Raw genomic sequence first — 17,933 nt, 5'->3', positions numbered from 1 at the left:
AAGCTGTAGTGTATGTATGTTGCTTAAAAATACTGCATAATGTATTACACTTTGTACAAACAGGTTTTACTGAATATTTAGCAATTCCTGTAACACACCAGGCCAATGAGTATCATCCTGTCATCAAACTAAAATAGATCTGACATCTTCTCTGGCCTGGAGGGGCAATTGTTACGATTGCTCTTCATTACAATTTAAATTGCATATAGTACCACCAATGGAAATAAGAGAGGCTTTGTCTTACCTTCTTTTATCTTTGGAAGATCTGTAGTTATAAATTGAACCAGACTTTCTCAAAATGACTAAGCAGTTTTAATGAAGGCTCTACCATGTCTCTACTGTTTTTTAATTTTGGCAGGAAGATGTATGTATTCATATTTTTCAGGATATTTCTTGCCTCTAAGGTATAAAAGCACCTGTAAGGCATTCTGTGACAAACTAGTCTTTGCTTTGAAGGGATGCTTATTACAAAAGCAAGGAGTTTTTTGGCAGAGAAGAATTCAGAATGTTTTTTTTTTTTTTTTTCCTTTTTATGAGGGAAGACAGGAGGGATTAAATATTCACATTTGTTTATATTCATGACCATTTAAATTTTATCTGATTCTTCTTCCAGTTTGAAAGACTTCTGTTTCAAGCCAGGCAAGTTTTCCTACACAGATATTTCCAAAGAACCCAAAGTATGCATCATAACTCCCCCTGTTCCCTCCCATTTTTTAAAATATAACCAGATCATTTTTGGACTTTTGGTTTGAAATATGTGTGTGAGAGGTGGAAAACTTTGTTGCTTCAACAACCTGGTATGCTTAATTGCCTTTGCTGAGCATGCCACTTCCATAAGTACTGGTAAATATAAAATGCACGTGGTATAATGGATAATATCACAAAATAAGATCTTATCATACAGTAAAAATGACTGTCCACACAGAAGGAAAGAGGAGCACATACTCAGTTCTAAGTGTCAGCTTCAGCAATGGAACCCTGTTCCTGAATTTTGATGTAGAAAATTTTATGTCAGATGAGCTGAAGGTGTATTTATAGTCTGAAGTTATAGGACTGACTGTCATGCTAAATAAAAATACGACTATATATATTAGTGTTAGAACCAGAACAAAGAGGATGATGGGTAGAGCAACATGTTCCAGGTTTTTTCTTAGCTGGCATAATGCAATAAATGACTGACCGACAGTTGCATGAACCTCTTTAGAAACTTGAAGTTCTTTCCTTATTTAGCATACTGAAAAATCTAGTCTTTCTTCCTGTTCTAGGGCAGAAATTTTGTTTTATGTATTTTTTGAGAGTAACTTGCAGTGTAGAACCGAGAATGAAGCCTGCATGAGGTGTAAAGCACTAAACCTTGAGCACCTAAGCAATTAAACAAGTCCACAATCTTAAGACGTTTCCATTCCTTTTTGCATAGGGAGAATTTGGTATCCACAGAAGACATTATCCGAGTAGAGCAGAGTGGGAAGTTGCTCAGGCAGGCTACATTAGCTGAGATGGAAATGCAGAGGACAGAAATGGGTGCTTGTGGGCATTGGTCTCGGTATTGGCATTGGTGTCTCCTTCCAGGATTGTTTATGCATTTTGAAGTAGACGAACTTCGGTAAAATCAACAGAGCTATTGGAAGCCACATCCAGGACTAGGATTATGACCCCACCCCACCCGAAAGCACACTTTATGGTTTGACCAGCTCCTTCTGGCCGTGTGAATTTTGTATTGTCATCTTCATGGCTGCACAACTTGAGTGGAAGACCTCTTCTCCAGTCTGGAGCTAAGGCACTCTCTGGAAAAATGGCTTCAAATCAAACCAAGGAGGACAACTGGCTTCCCCATTGTTTAGTATGGTCCTTAACCCCTAGACTATGATATAGAAAGTGCACCATAGGTTTTTCTGTCATATGTTTGAACCAAAACAATGAAGTCTGATTTGCTGTCTAATCTCAGTAAGGTCAGGTATGATCTACATTCAGAAAACAGGGCTAAGATCCCTCTGAGGACTTAAGCACAGGAAAAGTAGTTCATGAACCCAAGTGAAAAAGATGGTGGCATCCTCAGCTCTACACAGAAGTAAAACCTAGGCAGTCTAAAACTCTACTAACAAATTTCAGATGTGTGAATATTCAAATAGCCAGGGATACTGTAGACTGTATTGTTGAACTAAGACACCAGTATTTCACCTGTGCTCATCTGAGGTTACTAAGTCCTTTTGTGGATCTGTGGCTGTATTCACAGATGTAGTTATTGGCAGGGAACAGGTCTTCTGAGTGGTGTCTTGGCACTCAAAGCACTGTGATTGTGATAGCTACACAGTCTGCTTTAAAGCAGCATTTAACTTTGGTAATTCACAGCTGTGGTGCTTATAAAAACATTAATCAGATCTCTCCCCTCCTCTCCATTTTCTTCTGAAATTGAAAAATACTATATTCTCTATTCTGTTATCTGTCATAGGCCAAAAAAAAATCTCAAAGCAACACCAGATTTTTTTATCTGTAAATCTCAAATATTCATTTTCTTTGTCTAGTTAGAAAATTGTTTTGTATACAAGAAACAATCTAACACTGAGGTAAACGTTATGAAGAAATCATAACACTGTTTTAGTATGTTGCAAATGCTCCTTCAGAATAACTTGCACTGACTCACAGAAGATCTTTTGTGCATGATTGGTTCCTGATAAAACTTTGGTAACTTGGTCCCAGCTGGAACATGAGCAGCACTGTGCTCTTCTTCCTGCTGATGCAGTACATCAAACAGATCCCCTAAACGCTCCCCATTACAGGCTCGGTATCTGTCTGGTGTGGCCATGGAGACAAAATTGTGGGAACCAACGTAGACCAGAGTCAGTGTGAAAAAGAGTATGTAAATGCAAGAAGAATACATAACTAAGAATGTTTGCTAGAGCATTAAGTGTCTTAGATTTCACAGCTTAATTCCTATTTAAATTCTTGCATTGTAAGTGGGTGATTTTCTCCATCCGGTACAGTTATAGATCTTCCCTTAAAGGCTTTTTCCTGTGGCAGCTGCACACTGAGTCTCTGTCATCAGGCTGAGGTACAAGTTCCATTCCATCCCGTATTTCAGGTTTGCTGGCTTGGCGTTTGGCATATTTCTGAAATATGTAAACAACATTTAAGAATGCTATAAGCACCAACGTATAATTCATGAAACATGAATTTTCCTCCTCCCTTCCACTCACAAGCTTGCCTTTATTCAGGCTTCTTATGTCATTGTTTACAACCTGTTTACAAGGTGTCTTTATAAAACACCTACTAATAGGCTACATTGCCTCTGAAAACCTCCTTTAATGTTTTCCCCTGTCCTATTATTAATGGTAATTTGAATATTGTCATTATTTGTGTCTTTAACTACTTTATGCAGATAATGCTGTCGTTTTTGTACACTGAACAGTTCCAAACCTTGTGTCAACCTGTGGCTGCTGAAGCTGAGATCTAACTCTGCATGGCAAAACAGGAAAAAGAAATTAGTACTTTCAGAGACTTCTTTCACGAGAGATTTGCATCTCCTAGGGAAGCAATGACTATTTGGCCTGCTTCACCCCTTACTACTCTACTAGCCATACTTCTGGAATTTCTTTTCCACGTACTCATTGTTTTGTAATACAGCAAAGTAGCTCAGGAGGGGTAAGTATGAAGGGAAAAAGGAAGAAAGTTGTGTACAAACTATCTCCTAAGTCCACTAGAAACCACATACCAAGTGACACTGAAAACAGGTCTGACGGTGGCATTTGGGGGCAAAAAAAGTTTAAAATATCTGATTCTGTAAAACAACTATTACGTCAAGTTGCCTCTGCAACACCGAAGCAAGTTTTAGCACAGCTCTTCACAGTGATCTCCTGTGAATAATATGAACCGTGTCTGCTATTGATGTAAGTAGGGCCGACATTTGTAGCATTGGTAGCAGTAGCAGCTGGGGGAAAGTAATAAAGTGATCTATTCTACTAACCTGGAGCACTTTATAATAGTAGCAGTAAAACTTGTGAGGCTGAAGTAATTCTCTTGCCGTTAATTGTCCTTCTTTAGCAATTTTTCTTGCTTCTTCATCATTTTCCTGGAAAATTGAGATGAAACAAATGAATAATAGAGCAATCTGTGAGTTACTCAAAGCCTGGCTGGCATTAGAAGTTTTATTAAAGGTGCTGTTCATATCTGCAACCTTATGTGCAATTACTGGTAGATTGCAAAGGCACTCTTTAAATTGCAGATTTTTTAAAAATACTGGATTGCTTTTATGGCCACAACTGGTACCTTAGGGCTATCAATAACAACTTTCATGGATAATTGTACAATTTTGAAAACTCAGTTGATTACTGCTCTAGTGTTTTGTCCAAACCACAGACCTCTTCAAAATCAGGTCTGACATCTCCCACGCAGTTTTACAGAGGACAAAGCCACAGCAGCTGTCCTCTCCTGTACGACTGAATTCAATGTCTTCCTTTTAAAAATAACTGCTTGAATTCATGTACTTACTCTCAAGTTTTTTAGGTCTATATTTCAAAGCGTATAGTATTCTCATCTGATTTGTCATGAAGAACTACAGTACCCTCAGAACAGAAACTTTTCCTATGTTTTTTAACCTCATATCTAAACTTAAAGCACAAATGGTGCTTAAATCACACAATTTTATCAGGTTTTTGGTTACAGAATTCCAGCCTCTCATTCTGAGCATGTTATAGAGCAGCGATTTTTTTGTACATTCAAATAGAACATGCAATGACTTCTAGGCAAGACCTAAAAAACCCAATAGAATTAGTTAAGTAGTATCTAGGATTCTAGGTGTTTCTTTGACAATTACCTGCATTAGTCAGTACACTAAGGCTCTGACTCATGAAACACTTGTGCGCATACCTAAAATGAATTCTTAAGTATTTCCCTGAATAGAGATGGTTACTTGAATTAAGGCCTTCCCATCTTATACTAACAACAACATGTACTTCCTTTATCCCAGGATCTCAATAAAGTTGATGTAAAATATGTATATGGAAATACAAAAAGAAGACAGTATTAAGATAAATTGTTTCCATGTTTGTTTATCACTTTAAACTTGAGTTAGTAATGGAACTTACCTTAGCCCATTTTATTTTCTCTAGCAAGTCCTCTAGGTTTCTCTTAACTGGAACATAATGTTTCCAAGGTTTTAATCCAATATAAAAGTGTTCATAGTACTGGGAATCTTGCTTCAATACTAGGCTGTCACCCAGCAAGAGGTATGGAAACCTGTAAGCTGCTACGGTCCCGTCTACATTCACTTGGTATTTGTACTACAATATGAAGACAGAGGAAAAAAAGGTGAAATGTTACAAATCAGAACACACACTGTATAAAAGATTATTTTCACAAGCAAGACATAATTGTATTTACTAATTCTTATCTTCAAACCTGTTTTAGTGCTAAGCAGGTGTAGTTTCATGGTGTTCTGTATAACAGAATGGAAAAAGGATTTGTTTTCAACCCAAGACTGGCAGTCAAGAACCTTTGTGTCACGTGAACTGTGTGATGGGTATTCTGTTAAAGTGCCCTGGGATAGAGCAAGGTGTAGAGCTGGGAAAGAAAGAAAACTAATCTGTACTTAAATTAAAAAAGAGTAAATTTGTTCTGACTTAAAATTGTATTATTATGTAGAATAATCTGAAACATTATACTCAAAGTAACCATGAATGTACTGCTCTGGCAGAAGCTCTTGGGTGTTACGGCATTTCTGATACATTCTCTGGAACAGAACTTCAATTGCCATATATTATAATTGCTTTTCACAGGACTCTGTCCCCTTTACTTTTTATACCTCTGTTGCAGTGGAATTTGTGTGTTAAAGTGCAAGAAAAACACCCATCTATTTTTCTAAGTTGTTACTACAAGGACTCTTTCTGACATCCATAACGCACTTGCAATGGACACAAGTTGTGTCCATTGTTTTCATATTTACCCCAAATAGAAGAAATCCTGATGGTAGGAAATCAAATTTCTCCATCTATTTAAAACACAAAATAAATCTCTGAGAACTCTCTAAGGGACTCCACAAGAAAAGTATAGTGGCTTTCTTTAGAAGTGTGTCATACTATGACTTTGATTACAGGTGGCCTTTCTACCCCAAATAGACCAGTGTTCCCAGAGTAGCGTAATTGTTGTGTTTACTGAATGGTATTAGCAAAAGTAAGCCTTGTCTTTTCAGTTGATAAGAACTTGACAGCAAAATTAATCCAAGACTGTAATTTCCTTGTTACCTTAAAGAAGTCAAAGAAGCCCATCAGCGGAACTTTTCCCAGCTCTTTTTCTTTTTCTCTGAAGAAGAAATATCCTGTTATTCCAGCATCTAGTAGATCTGGATTTTCCTTGGATAACTTGACAAGATGGAGACGTTCTTCTCGGCTGTCTCGACCTCTAAATAAGGCTTGCTTGGTTTTGTTTTCCCAGGACGGGCCTATGAACATTGAGTGATAAGATAAAAGCAAACAGTAAGGAAACGTTCATTTTGTGTTTAGTGCAAATAAGGAACTTGCTGTGACAGTGGCATTACACCCAGAGACATGGTAGAACAGGCATGATTTCTCATGAATCCATAATCACTTATTAGTCACAGGGGTTTAACTCCCAGTTCTGGCTTGAATTGTGGGATTAGAAACTTAGCCACTTGCAAAAGGAAAAGCAAGTAATTGCTTTTCTACTCAACAATTTTATATTTAAATAACTTGAAATATCTTGAAAGCTATACAAGGGATTATAATCAAATTATGTAAGTAAAATACTAATAATTAAAGTAATACTCCATCCATAAAGCCTGCCGCAACAACCGAAATTTCTTTAGTAAAATACACTTCTGTTACCCAGTCTTTCAAGAATCACTTAATGATGACTTAAAAAGGAAAAAAAAAGGCTACTGTGTCCTCAAGATACTTAGCAAGAGCCTGATAGACTTCATCTTTGCTTACTGCTCGCTTTTAAAAACATAGTATGTCCTTCCTCATCCTTCTGCTGGACATTCCTTAAAGGACCTGCTAAAGTGGAGTAGGATTTTACCATGTCCTAATTGGAAAAGCAGCTGTGCTAAATCAGTAACCAGAGTGCTTCAAATGGATAATTTCATTAAAATACTTAATTTAAAAACTAATAAAGAAAAGAGAAACTGTGAACTAATCAAATCAAAAGAAAGTTTTACTCCTGAGGTATGGTTCATGCCATTTGTCTGATCCCCAAGTATTCATTAATTTTGGGGGTGGGGGAAGATACCTGTCAGTAAAACTGACTCTTCCTTCAAAGCTAGAATAACAATTCAGAAGATCCCACTCTGAGGTGTTTTTTTTATACCTATACCTATACCCATACTTATATTTTTTTATACATGTATATAGAGAGACAATATTTTCTTATTTGAAAGAAGCTGCAGCATAGTACTAGCTTACTTCTTTCAGGATTCAAATTCATTTTTATGTAAAAAGAACATTGGGCCACATCACTGTCAGGAAAAGGATTGCTATTTGATTAGAAGGAACACATTCAAGTCTTTCACTGAGGAGAAAGGCCTTTTAATTATATTGACTTTTCTTCTGACAGGTCACAGTAGCTATCTTCTGGATACCTTTAAGTTAAAATTAACCATTCTTGTAAACTGGACTTAACTTTTGGCTCTAAATCTTTATTAAATACCTGCTTAGTAGCAGTGTTGAAAGTGTTTACAGTCTGTAAAGACTAACCTGCTTGTATGAAGAGACGTCCTAAGGCGCTTGTGAACTAAAGACTTGAACATATTATCTGAATGCAACTTGCTGCTTTGATGGAATTTTCAAATTCTTTTTTTTAAATCCACGATGTATAATTTACCTGTATTTCCTTGAATAGAAAGGAGATCGTTCGTGACTCCACGCAGGGTTTCAAGAGTCGAGTGGGTTACATCATACGTTGGAAGGACTATATCTCTGGAATCCACGGAGCCACACCATGAAATGACAGGTATGGGACCAGGTGTATCATTAGCTTTCCGATACTCAACTGGCCAATCTCCAACATTAAGATAAAACTCCACATCAGGAAGACGAACCTAAATGTATACCCAAGAAAGGATAATAACACAAAGACAGCTGTTTGTCACTCTTGCACATATTCCTCAGTTCTCTTATGTCATGCAGAATCAATAAACCTGCTAGACGGTTAATAGATTTAGCTGAGGTTAAGGTATGAACTTCAAGTTTCTGTCCCACAAGCAAGAATGAAAGGAACACTCACAGAGGCCAGGAAAAGGCTTGCAGAGTCGGGCCTTAGCCCCTGCAGCTTCCCCAGTAATTTCATTACTGTCAGGCTCAGCCCCCAGACATTAGCCCTAAGATACACTGTCATCTTGATGAAAAAACAAAAGTCAAATCTTACTTCAGGAATTACAAACCTGAAGATAAAACAACAAATGCAGTATTGCCCTATTAGAACGTGACTTAATAGTCTTAAATGGTCAAAACCGATACCTTTCTTGCCAGTGACAGGAACATTTCATCGGAGAACATTTTGAAGTCTGTATACTTCCCTAAGGAGCGACGGTAGATGTGATTGTTGAGAATGGTGTAATGAACGATAGCACCTCTTGTTTGACTGAACTTCGCTGGGATTTCCTTAAGCATTCGCTGAAGGTCAATGGTGGGAAAAGAAATGAAGTCCTTTGTAATCTGAGGTTCTTGGGACGGACAAGACATAGCGCTCTGCCAGATCTCAGGGTCTTCTTCAGGACAGTCACAATATTCATGATAAATTGGTCCTGCAGGAAGCAAAGCACTGAGAGTCTGTATGTGTGATGCTACATCAATCATAATTCCTCAAACACATGAGTATATAAATGTAGACTTTACAGTGACTTGACATTTTTTATTCCAAGTTTTCTAATGTTTTCTTGGGAAATCATCTGCCCTGTAACATTTCTGGGGTTTAGCAGTGTAACTGAGAAAACAGCAACATTCTTCTCTTTTCAGAAATCAAAATACTAGACTTTTTATTATCAGGGTAAAATTCACCTGCAAAATGAAGCTCCATTATTGTGCTGCCTGCCAACCACAGAGGGTATTCACAATTGTTCTGTCTGTAACTACCAAAGCTTGGGTATTAACAGTTTCAATTTTTGCCTAATTTAGATCTTTGATACAGTAGGCTTCACGTCTGGCATAAGGTGTTTTCTTTTATGTACAGTCAATTATTCTTTCTGTCCTTTCGAAGCAGAGAGCTTAGGTGTAAGTAAGAGCCTCGTAAAGCGTGAAAAAAGCGCCCTTATTTCATGGACTTCTATCAAAACAGGTTCTGTCCTGTGTCATAGTTTCATGGCTGCTGGCAAACATGCACCAGCAAAAAGAAGGCATACTACTACCCTGAGGACTCAGAACAACTTCATCTCAGTTTGAAGACATTTCTAAGTTTGTATTTAGGAAATTTTATCAAAAAGCCCCGTGACCAAATTCCGGTTAGAAGCAGTGGTGAAATGAAACAAGACTCCAGAGAAGTAATTTTATATTATCCTTTTCTTTGCTAAACAACTGTCCATTTGGGAGCAAGAAAAGGAAGTTAAAGAAGAAGATCTGGAATGAGAGTATAATTTGCCTTGTTTGTCCTGCTTTTAAATAGTTCTTCCATAGTACAGACCTGCACTGAATTAATCTCTGCCAACAGAAAGAAAGTAAAATATTGTCTGGTTAACGAAATACAGTGTTTGTTGTTCTGAAGGATCACACTTCTTAGAAATCACAGACATTTGAATTGTAAAGCACTGGGAACAACACAAACTCCTTGCTTTTGCAGGTAATATTTTCTACTTTAGATAAAAATACCACAATGTTTAAGTGAATACCTGCTTGAAAACAATAAAACTAGAAGGTTTCTCTCTTATTCCCAAGAAAATCTGAAGAGATCCATTTCCTTATGCAAGAGGGAAGAGGAGATGTCCGGACACATCACCTTAATGTCAGAGGCCATAATCTACATGCTTGTGCATCTAGGTCCTGTAATTTAGCAATGCCTGGAGATTGTCACCGCTTACTTCTCTGTATAAGGAGAACACCTGTGAGGAGAGCACATGAACAAGGGGGAACCAGCCTCTAATTTCCCACCTCCTCCTCTAGCAGTAAATTAGTCTGTAGCATTTCTGTAGCTACCATCATGCACTACATTAAATAAAAAAAAAATACCCTTACCTTTCAAAATGTAAGGAGATTGCGCTACATGCTGATCACCATAAAGTATCTCAATTTTTAACCCTTTTCTGACACTCCCATACATTCGATACCGCATAAGAAATGTGCCATCATTTCTATCCAAAGGGCGAGGGGTGTAAATTCTGGTGCCTTCCTTTGGAGAAAGTGCCTTAATTACCACTTTAAACTGTGTTCTTCCTGGAAAGAGGAAAATAAAAACAGATATGAGCACTTTAAGCTATTAGAATCACATATATAAAATAAAGGTGAGAGCAAACTCTACTGGATTATGTCCATGGAATTTAGTTTAACTTTGCACTGGAAATGTTTTGATTATACCAAGCTGGTAAAATTAATTTCCAGTTATGGAAGATCATCCTACCAAATTTTCTTGATCATCACATACCTAATAAATGGTAAACCTGTAGACGGAGATAAAAAGTTAAATAACGATTGCAACACTGAAGGAAAGGCTGACAGTATTCTGAAGCAAAGATTAGGTTTAATACTAAGTTTTCAAGGTAGTGCTCTAAGGAACAATCATTTCCTCTAGAGTAAGAGAGGAAACCAAGTTAAAGTAACAGGAGAAAAGAATACTTGCCAGCTTGTGGAAAGGCAGCTGCAGCACCCAGGAGTCAGATACAAACTGCTCACCTTTGGGCTGCAGCTGACTGTCCTGCAAATTTAAAGTCCCAGCTATTGAAAAGCAGGGATAAGAGAATGAGAGGAGAGATGTTTCCTGGACATCTGTCTGACCTGTGCTTAAAGATCACCAGCCCTTCATCATCAATGCACTGAGACTTACTAACTGGGCATGGAATATTTTGTGCACACAAGTATGCATAAACATAAATCTGTTATATTCCCTTCTGTCACAAGTGGTAATTGTCAGCTTTATTCTTCAAAAAAGAGAGGAACAGATTATTCACAAAATGTTACAGTCTAACCACGGCAAACCAAACAAATGTAATGAGTGTTACCACAAAATAGTATTCAGAAGGAAATACAACTGAAAAAATCCAGATAAAATCAAGATGGTACTAAAGTATGAATGTGTTCAAACAGCACTAAGAGACCGAGATATTAGTTATTTCTATATAATCCATATCTTAACATACTTTGCATCCATGAACAGGCAATGTGGTATATAAGTACAATGGTCATTTAATGGTCAATCATGTCTTCCTTAGAGCAGTGCATCTTGAAATTGGATTCAAGTCAATTACTGTGCAAGCATCTTCAGATTAAATTAGGCAGAATTCTATTTTCTGACAACAGATGTCATGCCTCTTCACAGAGACAGCAGTTACACTGAGTAACTCAGATTCTTCCAGATATTGTTGTCAGAGTGGATCCCTCTATAAATAAACATGCTCTCGTGTACCCCACCTGGGGTACTGCATCCACCTCTGGGGCCCCCAGCATAAGAAGGACATGGACCTGTCCGAGTAAGTCCAGTGGAAGGCCACGAAGATGATCGGAGGGCTGGAGCACCTCTCCTATGAAGACAGGCTGAGAGAGTTGAGGCTGTTCAGCCTGGAGAAGAGAAGGCTCCAGGGAGACCTTACAGCAGCCTTCCAGTACCTAAAAGGGGCACAGGAGAGATGGGGAGGAACTCTTTATCAGGGAGTGTAGTGATAGGATGAGGGGGAATGGTTTTAAACTGAGAGAAGGTAGATTTAGATTAGGTATCAGGAAGAGATTCTTTCCTGTGAGGGTGGTGAGACAGTGGAACAGGTTGCCCAGAGAAGCTGTGGATGCCCCATCCCTAGAAGTGTTCAAGGCCAGGCTGGATGGGGCTTTGAGCAACCTGGTCTAGTGGAGGTGTCCCTGCCCATGGCAGGGGGGTTGGAACTGATGATCTTCAAGGTCCCTTCCAACCCAAACCATTCTATGATTCTGTGATATGGTCAATGTCTGTGAGCAGAAGAATCTCTCAAGGCTGAATGCATCCTCTCTTCTGCTTTGTTTTCCAGTGCAAGAATATAAAATGTAGATTATTTGTAATCAGCCCTCAGTTTTCTTACTATTCAAAGCCCATGCCAGCTAAAGATACCATGAAGCCAGGCAGAATATCTTAATTTGACAACATACTGAAGAAATAAACCAAAGTAAGTGTTCATTCCTTCTTGGAATGCCAGTGTGGCGAGCAGCACTCCCACTGACTAAAGAATGCAGAATATTGTCTTTGGTAGCTAGCAGATCTGTCATGAGAAGGCCTCATTTGACTAAGTATCACTCCAGAATGATTTCCAGAAGTGCACTTCTGACTTCTCAGAAGTAGAGGAATGTTAAGGTTGCTCCAGATACATGGTACTTCCTTTTCAGACGAATGAGTGGACACCTCCCCGCTTGCTTAGGTGGTAGCCTGAGGACACGTTAGCAGTACAGTTAGACAGTGTGACATTTCCTTGGGCAAGTACAAGTGTAGCTCAAGCAATGCTAATAGGCTTAAACTCCAGAACAGTTTCTACGGATGGTACATTGGTTTAGATCCAAGACCGTCACAGCTTTGGATCTCTACAGCTTGGATCTATGTGAGTAGAACTGATTCAGATTGGCTCCCAGTTTGGGAGCTCCTCAACTTGTTTTGGTTTATCTGCAAGCAGAGTCACCATCAGAGAAGAGGCAGAAAAGTAGAGTTTTTCCCCCTTCATATATTTTTGACATTTTGCTACCGATTACCTTTCAAGACGACATAAAGTAGAACTACACTGATAATATAAGAATGGCTGTATGATCATAGGACAGAGGAAAGGCCTCAAGTTGCACCAGGGGAGGTTTGGATTGGATATGAGGAAAAATTTCTTCACAGAAACGGTTGTCGAGCATTGGAACAGGCTGCCCGGGGAAGTGGTTGAATCACCATCCCTGGAGGTATTCAAAAAGACATGCAGATGTGATGCTTATCTGGTTTTCACTCTACCAGAAGGAAGAGGCTTCAGAGACTGTGAAGGCTGAACGTAGTGCCAGCACAAACACTAAGACTGTGGTTAAGTCTTTTGAAAGGCTTGAGAAGAAAACATCAGGGAGTTGGTTTCCTCATAAATGGTCTTTTGCATGAGGACACTGTGGAGCTGTAGTCCAAGTAAGAGGAAAGACAGATTTCTCCAAAGCTGAGTAACAATTTCTGTTCCTTCTTCAACTAAATAACCTGTAGGTTGTTAAAGCTAGGGGAAAACCTAGCAGAAGGATAAGGGGATCCAAGTATCCAAAGAAAAAAATATGCAGTTTATTTTAAAAATAAGTACTGAATTTTCAGCAGTGATTTTTTTTACCCTTTGGAGCATTGTTTCTAGTGAGAGCGAATTCCACAGCATTTGTGTCCTGGCTTCAGCTGAGATAGTTAATTTTCTTCCAAGTGGTTGCTGTGTTTTCAGAGTTGGTATGAAAGGAATAATAAAACAATAATGCCTATTGTTTTAATTGCTGCTAAGTGATGTTTGTACTATTCAAGGATGTTTTTCAGCTTCCCATAGAAGCTGAGAAGGAGCATAGACAGAGCAATGGAATGGCCAATGGAATATTCCATACCATAGATGTCATGCTCAGTATATAAGTGGGGGTTGGCTGGGGGAGGGGGGAATCTGCGATCTCTGCTCAGGTCAAGCTGGGCAACTAATTCACTGGGCGGTGAGAGTGACTTGTGTCTTGTATATTCTTTTACCATTATTATTATTATTGTTACTTTCCTTTTCCATTATTGCTCTATTAAACTTTCTTTATCTCAATCCATGAGGGTTTTTTTTTCCATTTCCTCTCCTTTTCTCCCTCATCTCCCTGCCCTTCTGAAGGGGGGTGGGGGGGGGGGTGGTGACCGAGAGGCTGCAGAGTCCTAGTTGCCGGCTGGGGTTAAAGCATGACAATTTGACATCTTCCTAAAAAGATGAGTCAAAAAGTTACAGCCTGTAGGTTGAAATGATTGTGTGGTGTGCAGTCATTCTGGTGATACGACTTGCAACTCAGAAAACTCATCTGTATTGAAAATCTACTAATTATCCTATATAAGTTTCACACTGGATGCCAGTAAGTACTGACCTACTTGACTGAAATTCTAATCCATACAAAACGGAATTCAGTAATAGATTAGGACAAGTTTTACAAATGGGAAGCCTTAACTGCTCTGATCACTGCGTTCTTGTTTGTGCAATGAAGGTGATAATGCAGATTTATTTAGCTATCCCAGCAGGGATGTTTTGAGATGTATTTAGTTTATATCGGAAGGCAGTGCCTTAATAAATAATATTAACTGCAATTTTTTCCTGACATTTTACAAATCGAATTTGAACATTTAAAATCATTTGAGAACTGAAATTTATGGCCCGTGTCTAAACGGTGCTCATGGACTGGAACATGATGAACTGTACCGCTGAATTGTTAAAGGACCCTTGGCACTCTCCTAGATAGTTCTTGGCGTGGCTCAGCAGTCAGCACGGGACGAGCCAACAGCTCTTCCCTGTCAGCACCGCCTCAGTTTGGAGCCTACGGAATGTCATGGCATGAATGGAGACCACTCCATGCCAGAAGGCATCAGGACCTGGAAACATTCCCGAGGTCACTGAATTTGTTAATATAAATACAGACACACACAAACACACTGAGGTCAAAACTAGGTTCTCAGTACCCATGTCCTATCAGTTTATCTTGCAGGATTTAAACTAGCACGAGAATCCAATCGAGCTTCAGAACTCTTTAACTTTAGCAACCCGTTGGTTGAACCCAAGGCTCTCCCCGCGCGGCTGAGATCAGCCCCCACTTCACTGGCAGCCGGCGCAGTTGCATTCTTCAGCCCAATTACAAATCTGCGCTGCAGCCCAGCACCGAGTTGCAACAGCAGCTGGAGAAAGCCCAGACCTGAAGGATCTGGGGTTCTGACAGACTGAAGACATAAGCTGTGTAATACATCCCTACTCCTTTATTTCACGAGCAGCAGCCTTCTAACTACAGGACACGAGGAGGCCGTGCACGCTTGGTAGGTGTCCTCTCAGTACCAGCTCCACGAAGAGTAAATAATACAGAGCAAAATAAGTAGCCCTGCCCTGTATAAATTAGCGACACTGGGTTTCCACTGGGCAGCTATCTCAGGGCTATCTTCATTGGGAAATCTGCGATGCAAAAGTTATTTTTATTCGCAATTAGAACTTAATCTCGAGTCTGTGGGATCACCTTGCAGCAAAGACCAGCAGAGTGGCAGCGTACCGCCGGACTGCGAGAACGAACCCCGGTTCCCACCCTCGGGAGAAGTGTCCTGGGACGGTTTGTGCTTGTGCTGAGCAAACAAGAGATGAAAAAGACTCCTTCTTAACGAAGCAGCAGGAGGATAACGGAGCCCGGAGTGCCGTGCTTACCGAGACAGACATTTTAAGCAACTGGTGTGTGTGCAGCATTCAAGATAATTCCATTAGCACTTCTGAGCAGGGTACTGGGATTTCTGTACATCCGCTAGCTCCAGCAGCACTGGTTTGTTTGGAGCTTGCTGGTCTGTTGCTGTAACCCACGAAGGGTTGAGAGGAGGCGGTGGGTGAGAGGCAGAGCCCCGCGGGGGGAGGCACTCGGCTGCCCCAGAGGGAAGGGAGAGCGGAAGGAAAGGAGGAAGGAGGGGATCGACCATGCGCTCCGCTCTCCACCGGACCTGCGTGTCCCGGGCGATGCGGGACCGGGCGGGACGCGGAGAGGGACGCGGGGGGGGAGGCCAGGAACCGGCGACGGCACAGTGAGCGCTCGGGAGGGGGGAAGGAAGGAACAGGGGAAGGGGAAGAGCGGAAAGGAAAGAGGGGAAGAGAGGAATAGGGAAAGGTAAAGAGGGGAAGAGGGAAAGGGGAAGAAGGAAAGACAGAAAGGGGAAGGGGAAAGGGGTGGGCGGCTCCGACCAGCTCCTCCGAGGGGATCGCGGCCGCGGGCAGGGTCTGCACCCCGCGCCCCCCCGTCCCACCCCCGGTACCTGGCGGCGAGCGGGAGAAGTTGCGTCCGGCGGCGCTGGCCGCCTGGATGTAGAAGTACCGCACGGGCAGGGCCGGCCCCGCGTCCAGCCCGGGGCCCCAGGCCAGGCTCCGCTCGGGGCTAACGGGCTCCGCCGAGCTCAGCAGCGGCGGCCAGGCGGCGACCAGCAGCAGCGGCAGCAGCCCCCGGCTCCCCATCGCCCCGAGGCTCCCCGTCGCCCCGCCGCCGCCGCCGAGCCCCGCTGGCCGCGCCCGCTGGGAGCGGGGGGCCGGGGCCTCCTCCGGGCCTGCGCGGCCCCGGGCCCGCTCCCCGCCGGCGGCCGCCGCCCGCTCCCCGCCCCGCCGGGGCCGGGCAGCGCCGGGGGAGGCGCGGGAAGGGCCGGGAAGTAACGAGCGTTGCGGTCCCCGCCGGGCTGGGGCCGTGGAGGGGAGCGGTCTCCGCGTCCCGGGCCCGAGCACTTTCGGGGAAAAGACGGTGCAGCTGCGGGGAGAGGGAGGGGGAGGCTCGGACCCACCTGTCGTGGCGGAGCCCCCCCCGTTCGTGTCCCAGGAGGTTCCCCTTCCCTCGTCTACGGGCGCTGAGCCAAACCGAAGAGCGGATGCGTGTGTGTCTCCTCCAAACAACACCTCACCTGTGTGTTAGGCTACAAGTCAGCTGGCATCTGAACAGCTGGTCTGGAGTTCTAAGAGGGAAAAATCATGGAATCATAGAATGGCTTGGGTTGGAAGGGACCTTAAAGATCATCAGTTCCAACCCCCCTGCCATGGGCAGGGACACCTCCACTAGAGCAGGTTGCTCCAAGCCCCAGCCAGCCTGGCCTTAAACACTTCCAGGGATGGGGCATCCACAGCTTCTCCGGGCAACCTGTTCCACTGTCTCACCTGCCTCAAAGTGAAAAATTCATTTCTGGTATCTAATCTAAATCTCCTGTCTTTCAGTTTAAAGCCATTATCCCTTGTCCCCATCACTACATGCCCCTGTAAAAAGTCCCTCTCCAGCTTTCTTGTAGGCCCCCTTCAGATACTGGAAAGGTAATATATGGTGTCTCTGGAGCTTTCTCTTCTCCAGGCTGAACAACCCCAACTCTCTCAGCCTGTCCTCATAGGAGAGGTGCTCCAGCCCTCTGATCATCTTTGTGTCCCTCCTCTGGACCTGCTCCAGCAGGTCCATGTCCTTCTTATGCTGGGGGCTCCAGAGGTGGATGCAGTACCCCTGGTGGGGTCTCAGGAGAGCAGAGTAGAGGGGCAGAATCACCTGCCTTGACCTGCTGGCCACGCTGCTTTTGATGTTTCATATTTCTCTCTTGTTTTGACGTTTCATATGTCTCTAAAATGTATTAATTGTTACTGCCTGTATTAGCTTATGTACAGACAGAGGTTGCTGTAAAAGAAAGAAATAATACATAATTTAAAATTCCTCCTCGCTGTTTCTAAGATTTCCCACCGTGACTATTTAAAGTGAAGGACAGAGCATGGGCCCTGTGGGGATGTACTGGCAGGTTTTTCCCTGCCGCTCCTTCCCATACCAGGGAGCATCACGCCTCTGGTCCGGCACGGCATGGGCAAGCACCCACCTTTGACAGCCAAAGGCCTTGGGCTGGGGGTGAGGGACTGCAGGTTGCCCTCCTCAGTGCGGTCATGCTTGGTGATGGGGAAAGAGGGCCTGTGGTATTTTTCTCTAGCAAATGTAACAACGAAGTAATTTCATGGATTTAAAAATGATGGAATACCTCCAGTTATTTCTCTCCTAAGGTTGTTGTATCTTTTTTATCAGAAGCATTTGCTGCTACTAGGAAATATTTCAGGGTGTTGGTAGGTGGTG

The 17,933-nt window shown here is 42.1% G+C and overlaps 1 protein-coding gene across 1 annotated transcript; it reads right to left on the bottom strand.

The window, feature by feature from the left end:
• Positions 1 to 715: 715 nt before the first annotated feature.
• Positions 716 to 16,341, bottom strand: POGLUT3 (protein O-glucosyltransferase 3). Its single transcript, XM_074144849.1, has 8 exons — positions 16,114 to 16,341; positions 10,173 to 10,370; positions 8,466 to 8,752; positions 7,831 to 8,047; positions 6,237 to 6,433; positions 5,082 to 5,276; positions 3,962 to 4,066; positions 716 to 3,107 (listed from the first exon to the last, which is right to left on the bottom strand). The coding sequence occupies exons 1-8, from the start codon at positions 16,307 to 16,309 to the stop codon at positions 2,982 to 2,984; spliced, it is 1,521 nt and encodes a 506-aa protein (XP_074000950.1). The 5' UTR covers positions 16,310 to 16,341; the 3' UTR covers positions 716 to 2,981.
• Positions 16,342 to 17,933: the final 1,592 nt, after the last annotated feature.

Source organism: Numenius arquata, chromosome 1 (assembly GCF_964106895.1).
Source record: "Numenius arquata chromosome 1, bNumArq3.hap1.1, whole genome shotgun sequence".
NCBI lineage: Eukaryota > Metazoa > Chordata > Aves > Charadriiformes > Scolopacidae > Numenius > Numenius arquata.
This window is presented reverse-complemented; position numbering and strand designations above follow the sequence as displayed.